Consider the following 10,739-nt stretch of genomic DNA (forward strand, 5'->3'; position numbering starts at 1 on the left):
TTTTTTAGCTGAGCCATCCTGCCACCTGTTGGCAGCTCAGTGGCAGCTCAGCTCAGGCCGTGAATCGAACCAGTGACCCTGTTGCTCAGAGCTCGCACTCTTGAGCGAGCTCTTAACCAACGGAGCCACTCGGCCGGCCCCCCACAATTACTCATGTTTTATGGTCCCAGAGATTAATCTTGAGAAGAGGAATTACCTATTAGTCTCCATAAAAGGACTTACCCACAAACACTATTTAATAATATTTGTTGTCATTGATCTAAGATTATATAGACAAGAATAATGTAAAGGCTTACTGTTCTCATTCTATCACTGACTTTATTCATTACTTGTGTGACCTTGGCTAAGTCATAACAGCTGAACTTTAGTTTTCTCATTTGGAAAAATGGGGACAACAGCCACACTGCAAGACTGTGAGAAGGTTTTATAGACAATATACCCTCCTTTCATCTCTGGAACGTGAGCCTGGTATGTGCCTAATAGAGCCTGCAACATGACAGATCCTCAAATATCTGTTGAGCAAATATTTAAATCTTTAATATTAGGGAGATCAACAGTTGGAATGAACAAAAAATGAACATCCATCCTGATCAAGTAAGTACTACCTATATCAACTTTGCAGAGGAGATTCTGATCTGAAATTCTGCCACCAGAGTTATGAGTATATTTAACAAGTTCAGAACAGAACTCTGTGGAGTTAATGATCCAACTCTGAGAAGTCCAGGATTTACATTATTTATTCTAAACCACAATGTTATTTTAGATTTAACTGAAGTCAAGCCAGTGCCTGCATTTAAAGGAAATACTTAAAAGACAGTGAGAAAGAACGGAATGTAAAATAGCTAGAACATTTGACGTAGATTTTCTGTGGATGCAGTGGAAACAGTAAGGTCTTTGAAATAAGAACATCCGAGGTTCAAACCCTAGACCTGTCTCTTACTGTGTAACTAGGCAAATTCTTGAAAGTCTTAGCCATAAAATCATATACTAACTATCTTGCTGTGTTATTGAAGGGATGAAATGAGATACTGGAAATTCACTATGCAATGCCTGGCATAGAGCAGGAACACAACAAATAGAAGTTTCTGGGTCCACCGGAATTAAGCTCTTGGAAGAACTTCACATTTCAAGTAGTTTGGATCACAGAGTTACTCACAGAGATTCTGGGCTGTCTTTGAATCCAACACCTTTAACTCTTTTACTTTTTTCTTTTGCACAGTTTTCTTTTCTTCTCCACCTTCCTGATCCTTCTTGGCTAGAGAGAGAAAGATTAGAAAAACATGATTAAGGACAAGCCACATCTGTGCATCACTGAACTACTGTCCCAGCCCCAAAAGACCCCTCACTTCTTCTCTATTAATAACGGTCTCCCTACTGTATTCCTGCAAGGCGCACCTCCTCTAACCACCCATCCTCCTATTACTGACTGTCCGCTCCAACTAGAATAAATATCTCATTTTATTTTTTTTTAATAGTTATCAATAATGCTTTCCCACTTACATCTTATCTACTTGCAGGGAACAGTAAATTTTCTGTAAAGGACCAGGCAGTAAATATTTTAGGCTTTGCAGACCATATGCTTTGTCTCAACTCTGCCATATGAAGGCAATTATAGACAATACATACATGACATAGCTGTGTTCCAATAAAACTTTATCCACAAAAACCGGTGGTCAGCCTCAGTGTTTTAGTTTGGCTGCATTAGAGTCTTCCACCATGTTATCCTTTTATTCTTATTAAAAATCCTATTTATCTTTCAAGCTCATCGTAAGCATGAGTTTCCTATAAAATTTTTGATTTTATATTTGATTTCCCAAAATGCCTCTCTGCATCCCTGTTGATTCTTATACTTTATTGCAAGTCCTCTCACTGATTTTGTTATAAGTATATATAGTCTCTCCTCGACAAGGTAAGGACTTTAGTATTCCTCTTTGCAAATCTCATGGCATTAAAAAAAAAATAGTAGGATCTTATTACTTAAATACCATATTGGTGCACACCAAGAAGGTACAATACTCTCCTTCACTTTTTTCAGACTATCCAAAGCCAATGTATTCGTCCTTTTCTGTGAAGCTTTCCCCAATAAGCTGAACTAATTTTCACGGTATATGTTATCTATACCTCATTCAACAATTAATTTTTCATTGTTAATTAGTCAGTGTCTTGTGACATTTTTTATGTGTCATCTTGATCTTTTTAAACCTGTGTTATAAATGTGAATGCTCATTCCCATCCTACCTAGGTTGGGATGGTTGTTGCTGAGGTGTGTCTTGCAATCATAAGAACCACAAGAGCCAGTATGGCCCAGTCACAACATTGGCTCTGGTGGGGGAAATGTTTGTGGGGGCTTGCCAGGAGTTGTTTTGGCCCAGGTGAATACTCCAGGCATTCCTAGCTGATCACATCACTACGCTGAGACCAATACAAAACACTGGCAAAGTGGAATAACAATATGCTGTCTATAAGAAACTTAACTTCAAATACAGAGACACAGATAGGTTGAAAATAAAAGGCTGAAAAAGATATACTATACAAATAATTACTTAAAACAAAAAAAGCGGAGAGGCCATATTACTATCATGGAAGTAGACTTCAAAGCAAAGAAAATAACTAGAGACAAAGGGGGAATGTTACATAATGATTAAAGGGTCAATCCAGCAGGGAGACTTAACAATTTTAAATGTGTATGTACCAAACAACAGAGCCTTGAATATAAGAAACAAAACTGAGAGATGAAAAAAGAAACCAACATAGCCAAACCAAAATAATACTTGGAGGCATTAATATCCTACTCTCAGTAATTGGTAAACTAATAGAAAATCAACAGGGTCATATATATATGTAGGACACTTCACCCAACAACAGCAGAATAAACATTTTTTTCAAGTGACATTGAACATCCACCAAGAAAGACCATATCTTGAGCCATAAAAAAAAAAATCAATTAAATAGATAAACCTCTAGAAAGACTGACAAAGATAAAAAGAGAGAAGACATATGTATATTATTAATATCAGGAATGAAATGGAGTATCATTTCAGATCCTGAAGCCATTTAAAGGATAATAAGGGGATAATACAAACAACTTTGTACTCAAAAATTGGATGACTTACAAGAAATGGACCAAACCACAAACTACCAAAGCTCATCCAAGATGAAATAGATAATTCGAATACTACTGAAACCACTTAAAAACTGAATTCATAATTACAAGGCTCCTGAGAAGGTAATCTGGTCCAGGATTCACTAGAGAATTCTGCCAAACATTTAAAGAAAATTTAATGCCAATTTTGTACAACCTCTTTAAGAAAACAGAAAGTGGAACACTTTCCACTTCATTTTATGAATGCCATTGAAGTTTTCACCTTAAATGTTTAATTTTATGTTATGTGAATGTAACCTCAATAAAAGAAATGGGGGCCGGCGGAGTGGCATGTTGGTTAGGAGTTGGCTTGGGACGCCAGCTCTGAGCAACAGGGCCCTGGTTCGGATCCCACATATGAGGGCCAGTGACGCTGCACCCTCTACAGCTAAGATGGTGAACAACAGCTCGACCTGGAGCTGGGCTGCCAAGTTGCCGGCGGTGGTGCAGGCTGCAGTGGGGCGGGCCGGCAGCCAGCGTGAGCCGCCGTGAACGGCTGTCCAGTGGCTGGCAAGCGACTGCCTCACCTGGGAAGAGTACAATGATAATACCAACATGGGCCCATGAAGCGACGTCCTCCACAACTAGACTGAAGAACAAAAGGACAGCAACTTGTCTGTTCCCCTCCCCCGATTCCCCAATAAAATCTTAAAAAAAAAAAATTGGTAATTGTTTCAGATGTTTAAAATCACTAATTAAACCAGTAAAATTTGAGTATGGATTGTATATTAGATAACAGTATTATATCAATGATAAATTTTCTAACTGTGAAAATTTCACTGTGGTTATGGAAAAGAATGTCCGTGTACTTGGGAGAGGCAGGCATGCTGAAGAATTTAAGGGTCAAGGGCCATGATGTCAGTACTTTATCTCAAACAGTTCAGTAAAAAAATAAATAAAAAGGAAAATGTTCATAGCAGCACTATTCATAATGGCCTCAAAGTGGAAACAACCCAATGTCCCTCAACTGATGAAGAGAGAAACAAAATGTATACCTATACAATGGCATATTATTCAGCAATAAAAAGAAATGAAGTACTGATACATGCTACAACGTGGATTAACCTTACAAACATGTGATTAGTGAAAAAGCCAGACACAAAAGTGCACATAATACATGATTACATTAATACAAAATGTCCAAGATAGGCAAATCCATAGAGATAGAAAGTAGATTAGTGGTTGCCAAGTTGGGGGAAGAGGAAGTGGGGAGTGACTGCTTAATAGAGTCAGGGTTTCTTTTGTGTGTGATCAGAATGTTCTAGAATTAGAGAGTGACAGTGATTGTACCATTTTGTAATACACACAAAAAAAAAAAACCCATGGGATTGTACACTTTTAAGGGTGAATTTTATGACATGTGAATTACATCTCAAACAAGTAAATGAGTATGTGCATGTATATACATACAAATGGACCACAGATCTAAATGGAAAACCTGAAACTACAAATCTAAAAGAAATTAGAAAAATCTTCACAACTTTGGGGTAGGCAACAATTTCTTAGAAACAAAAAAGTACAAACTATGCGGTAGGAAGAATCCTAAGTTGGCCCCTCCTCCTGGTGCACATACTCTGTACATAACCGTTCTCCTCGAGTGTGAGTGGGACTGACCTCCTCGGGTTAAGCCCTTCTAAACAAGGGATTAGAGGTCAGACAAGAGAAGTCAGAGATTCGAAACTACAGCAGATGCTCTCTTGCTGTCCATGAAAGAGTAAACTGCTACGCTGTGAAGAGGGCCGCGTGGCAGGACGGTGGTAAGCCTCTAAGAGGTAGGAGCTCCTAGCTGATGACTAGCAAGAAAACAGGAATCTATGTCCTATAATTATATAGAACTGGATTCAGTAAAACAGCACATGAGCTTGGAAGAGGACACCACGCTCCAGAAAGCAACGTGGCCCAGCCAGAACCTTCATTTCAGTTTGGTGTGACCTTCAGCAAAAGATCCACCCAACTTGGATTCCAGACTCAGGGAAACCGTGAGATGATAAATTTACATTGTTTTAAGCCAATAAGTTTGTGGTGATTTGCTGTACAGCAGTAAAAAATCATAAAAAACATAAAAGTGCTTTCTCGCCAGTGTGGGGCTCAACTGTGTGATATCTGAGTGAGTTTGTAAGATCATGATTCCATACGGAAAGTACTACTAGAAGATCAAGAGTCTTTCAAGCCCGCTGGACCTATAGTTGCCCAGCAACCCAGTGATGAACAACCTGAAGAGGAGCCACCAACTGAGAGTAAAGATATTACACCCGATCACGAGAAAGAAGATGAAGGAGCACCTGAGGTTCAAGGGCCTGACTCAGAAACTGATCACTAGGAACTGGCTCACCCAAAGACTGGGGGTGAGGGAAAGACGGTCCTGATGTCATCTGGGAATGTTTATCAAACTTAACAGTGCTTTCAAATGCCAGCAGCAGGGCCTGATCCGAAAGCTGTTCTGCAGAAACAGGCTCAGCCAAAGACTGGGGTGAGGACACAGATGGTCCTGATGTCAAGGGCAAGATTTTACAGATCTAGAGCCCAATGAAGTGCCAGAAGCAAAGCCTGACCCCGACACCGATCTCCAAGACCTGCCTCAGCTGAACACAGGATGAGGGCAGAGACGGTCCTGATGTCAAGGAGGATATTTTACCCAAACTAGAATCCATGAACATGCCAGAAGCAGGGCCTGACCTGGAAAGCTGATCTCCAGGAACTGGCTCAGCCAAAAACTGAGGGTGAGGACAGAGATGGTCCTGATGTCAAGGGGGAGGTTGTTACTAAAACTAGAAACCATTTACACGTTAGAAGCAGGGGAAGGACAACCACAGGATTAAAGGAAGATGAACTGAATGCAAACTGTTAAGTGGGATATTTGTTAAAATTCTCTCAAGGAAGTTTTACAGCATTCTCAAAAAAAAAAAAGAAAAGAAAAAAAGGACAAATAACTTCATCAAAATTAAAGACTTCTCTTCTTTGAAAGATATGGTTAAGAAATGAACAAACAAGCAACAGACTGGGAACATATGCTTGCAAAACATATATCTGATAAAGGACTAGTATCCAGAACATATAAAACATTTCCATGACTCAACCATAAGAAAACAACCAACCCAATTTCTTAAAACAAGCAAAAGATTTGGACAGACCCTTCATCAAAGAAGACATATAGATGGTAAGTAAGCATAGGGAAGGATGCTCAACATCATTAAGTCATCAGGAATATGTACTAGGAATTAAATCAATTAGGAATTAAAATTATAATGCCCAACCCACTAGAATCACTAAACTTAAAAAATAAAACTGGTGATACTAAGTGCTAGTAAGGATGCAAAGCACCTGCAACTCTCATACATTGCTAGTGGAAATGAGAAAAAAATGGTAGTTACTTTAGAAAACAGTTTCCCACTTTTTTATACAGTTAAATATACATTTATTGTAGCATATGACCCAACAATCCCATTCCTAGGTATCTGACCAAGAAAAATGAAAACATGTATCTCCAGACAAAATCTTGTATGCAAATGTTTCTATTGGTTTTATTCATAATTGCTAAAAACTAGATTCAACCCAAATGTCCATCAAACAACCAGTGAATGGATATAATGGAATCCCACTCAGCAATAAAAAGGAATGAACATGAATACAACATCATGGACAAATTCCAGATACATTATGCTAAGTGAAAGAATATAGCCTTAAAAGGCTACTTAGTTTATGATTCCAATTAATGACATTCTGGGAAAGACAAAACTCTAGGGACAGAAAACAGATCAGTGGTTGTCAGGTGGTGAGGAGAGGGGATGGACAAATGGGAGGAGAGAACTTTTAGAGTGATGAAAATGTTCTTTATCTTGATTGAGATAGCTATATAGCTGTATACATTTGTCAAAATTCAAAGAACTGTACACACAAAATTTTATATAGTATATATAAATTTTACCATATGCCAATTATACCTTAATAAACCTGACTAAACATACTGTATCTTCAAGGCCAATAAAATACAGTAGTGTAAGGCTCTAATAATTATGAGTGATACTGAAAGAACATATGAAGTTCTTAATAATAAATAAAGAATTAGAAGAGATTCCAGAAATAAATATGAAACATTCAGTATATGCTAAAGTAGAAACTTGGATCAATGCAAAAAAGGATGATCCAGGGGTTGGAAAACTTCTTAAATGACCAGAAGGTAAATATTTCAGGCTTTGTAGACCATATAGTTTCTGTTGCAACTACTCAACTCTGTTGGTACAATATAAAAGAAGTCATAGACAACATGTAATCAAATGGGCATGGCTGTGTTCCAATAAAACTTTATTAACAAAAAGGGGTTGGCCATAGTTTGTTGATTCCTGGTGTTAATCAATAGTGTTGGAACAACTGGCTCTCCATTTTGAAGGAAAACAGATCCTAACTTTACACTACTCACAAAAATTAATTCCAGACACATTAAACATCTAAATGTTAAAAATAGAAATACAATATAATTCTGAATAAATGAAAAATTTCCTAAGACTAAACACAAAATCAAGATGGTATAAAGTATAAGACAGACTAATTTAATTACATGAAATTTTAATTTTTCAATGTGGTATAAATCATCACATAAAAATGAAAAGAAATAAGAATTTCCATTTCCAGTAAAGGGACCAAATATCTCATGGGAAATATCTTAAAATGCTGGTGTAATGTTTTTAAAAATCACTTTGAAAGCATGGAAGAGCTGACAAGATGGTGATGAACTGCTCCCAAGAGATAAGCAAAACACTGGAGCCCTGTGCCAATGAGTTTGACAGCTCTGTGTGGCAAGGGTGGACAGGGGTCAAGGTCTAGTTTCTGCCTAATATGGCGAGAGTCTCATGTGAGACTCTCTCCTCATAAGCTGGGATCCCAAAAGGCTACATCCTCAGAGTAAAGATGAAAACAACAGGCTTGCAGTTGGAAGCCCCAGAAAGCCTACACTCTAGGAACGGGGTGAACCAGAGATAGAGCAGGCCTTTCCCAAACCACAAGCCTTGGCACAACTTACTCCCTAACTGGATTAAGGTGATCAGCTCCCACTCTTATCTGTCTAGCAAGAAAAAAAACCAAATAGGAACAGACCCATGCATGATTCAGACACTAGAGCTAGCCAACAAGCACTTTAAAATAACTACAGTTAACACATTCAAGTATATAGAGGGAAAAATAAAAATAGATGAAGATGGAGAAGTTCACCAGAGAACTAAAGTTAAAAAAATAAAATCACTGGACATCCTAGAATTAAAGATTATTATAACTGAAATTAAGAGTTCAATGGATGGGTTTAACAGGAGACACAGTAGAAGTTAGTGAACTGGAAGACAGGTCAATAAAAAAGATACAAACTAAAGCACAGAGATAAAAGATGAAAAGCAACAAAAAAGAGTGTAAGGACATGTGAGAAGGTCTAATATATGTGTAATTGGAGGCCCAAAAAGAGAAGAATTGGATAGAAGCAGTTAACAATATGGTGTTATGCACATAAAAACTTAGGAGGGTAGATCTCATGTTCAGTGTTCTTACCATAAAAATAAAAACAAAAACAAAAATAAAAAAAGGAGACATGAGAAATATTCTGGAGGTGATGGATATGTTATCATCTTGATTGTAGTGATGATAGGTGTATGCATACATCCAAACGCACCAAAATATATACATTAAATATGTGCAAGTTTTGGCATATTAAATACACCTCAATAAAGCTGGGGAGAAAGATATTAACTATTAAATATGACTTGGAGCTGGGAGGAGTCCCAGGGTTTCAGTCTCACAGGGAAGCTTTAGACAGGTGGGCAGAGAAAGTAAATGTGTAAAATATTAAAAATAACAAAGAAGAGACTTCCGATAAGATGGCGGAATAGACAGATGCTGTTCCGACTACCTCCCAGGATCACACCAAAATTACAAATAATTTATAAGATATTCAACCTCAGAAGTTCCCTGGACCCTAGATGAGCAGAACCTCTAAATGAAGGACTTAAAGAGGAGGCCACATCAAGTCTGATAGAGGGGGCAGAGAGGAGAGAGGGCAAACCCCATGAGGGACACCTCAGCGGTAGGGAGGCTTCTCTGGTTGGTGGTGAGACCCTCCGGCCCCACACCACACTCACCACCCCCGAGTTACTTTGCCGGAAAGAGGAGTTCTACGATAGCTGGAAGTATAAAATATTGAGAACTCTCTTTGCTCAACTTGGTGAGGCTAAGGGCAGCTGGAGAAACAGTGGAGCTGGCAAACCGACTCGCTCGCTGGTGAGCATTCACCCGGTTCCTGATGGAGGGAGTAGCTTTGTGAGCGGGGCCCAGGAGCCTCCAGGAAGGAATGAACTGAGTGCCTTTGGCACGGGAGCTGGAGGTTTTTGGGACCATTGTTCCCCTGGTGTGGAGCTTGCACACGAGTAGTGCACAGGAGGGCGCCATTTTTTCAGGGTTGGGCCCTCCCAGAGAGGCTCAGGTCTGGGACTGCATTGGTCTGCTGGAATTGGCGCAGGAGTGCGTGTGTGCGTGGGTGCTTGCATATGCGGCTTTGGATCCCCACCCTCCATACTGTTTGTGCTGCGTAGCCAGGGAAATGCCAGGTAAGCGCACTCCGACTACAACAGACTGCTTATTGGGACCTGGAAGTGCGCGACTTGCCTTAGGTCCCCGATTTCCGCACTGCGCGTGCAGAGTTGTCTGGGTGGCAATTGGCTGTCGGGCTGCTCGGCCTGATCTTAGAGCGGCTGATTGGGACAGGCTGAGACAGGGAGTTTTCCTGGAAGCGTGGGGCCGCGAGCTGTGCGCCTACGTGATTCGGCCGGGGCTTTCCAGGCGAGTTTGTGTGGGTTGGCTGCCGATGCAGGAGTGCATGCTGCTCTGACTTGGTGGGGGCCACTGACCACACCCTGTGGTGCCTTGGGGGCCTGCCCCGCACACCTAGAGCTGTGTTGCCAGGGGCACCCTGAGCCCCTGGTCCCTGGCTCCGACTTCTGCAGGCCACAGAGGGTTTTTTGCAGCAGCAGACAGCCCGCAACAACCTGTGAGGATTTTTGGTTGTGAGCACGGTTCCAAAGCACACAGCAACTAATTGTGGAAAGCTTACTTCAAGTCTAGAGGGAGGTTGGCGCATGATGCACTGAGCCCTTCCTCCCAACAGCTGGTGCTGAGTCGCCCAGAATCTCTCTATTGCTTAGCAAGTGGTCTGCAGATTAAAGTGGGCAGAAAGGCCCCCACCCCTTTTTTTTTTCTTTTCCTTTTTTTCCCCCTTTTTCTCTTTTTTCTTTCTTTCTTTTTTTTCTTTCTTTCTAGGTGATCTAATACAGCAAAGCAATCAGAGTGACAGCCAGAATGAAGAAACAAAAAAACATGTTCCAAGTAAAAGATCAGAAGAAATCTCAAGAAATGGAACTAAATGAAACAGAGGTAACCAACCTTTCAGAGACAGAGTTTAGAACACTGATGATAAGAATGTTTCAGGAACTTAAGGAGGACATAAAGAAGGATAGAGAAATCATAAAAAACAACCAGTTAGAACTAAAGAATACAATAACTGAAATGAAGAACACACTCGAAGGCATCACCAGTAGATTAGATGAAGCAGAGGATCGGATCA

The 10,739-nt window shown here is 40.0% G+C and overlaps 1 protein-coding gene and 1 pseudogene across 2 annotated transcripts in view; one reads left to right on the forward strand and one right to left on the reverse strand.

Moving 5' to 3' along the window:
• DIAPH1 (diaphanous related formin 1) overlaps positions 1 to 10,739 on the reverse strand; it is a 96,188-nt gene that overhangs the window by 17,994 nt on the left and 67,455 nt on the right. For both annotated transcript variants that reach the window (XM_019662930.1, XM_019662938.1), the window contains one exon: positions 1,157 to 1,255. In XM_019662930.1, the coding sequence (XP_019518475.1) occupies positions 1,157 to 1,255 (99 nt within the window). The remainder of the gene's footprint in view (positions 1 to 1,156; positions 1,256 to 10,739) is intronic.
• Positions 3,940 to 5,934, forward strand: LOC109392595 (putative G antigen family E member 3; annotated as a pseudogene).

The sequence above is a fragment of the Hipposideros armiger genome, unplaced genomic scaffold, assembly GCF_001890085.2.
Source record: "Hipposideros armiger isolate ML-2016 unplaced genomic scaffold, ASM189008v1 scaffold_11, whole genome shotgun sequence".
NCBI lineage: Eukaryota > Metazoa > Chordata > Mammalia > Chiroptera > Hipposideridae > Hipposideros > Hipposideros armiger.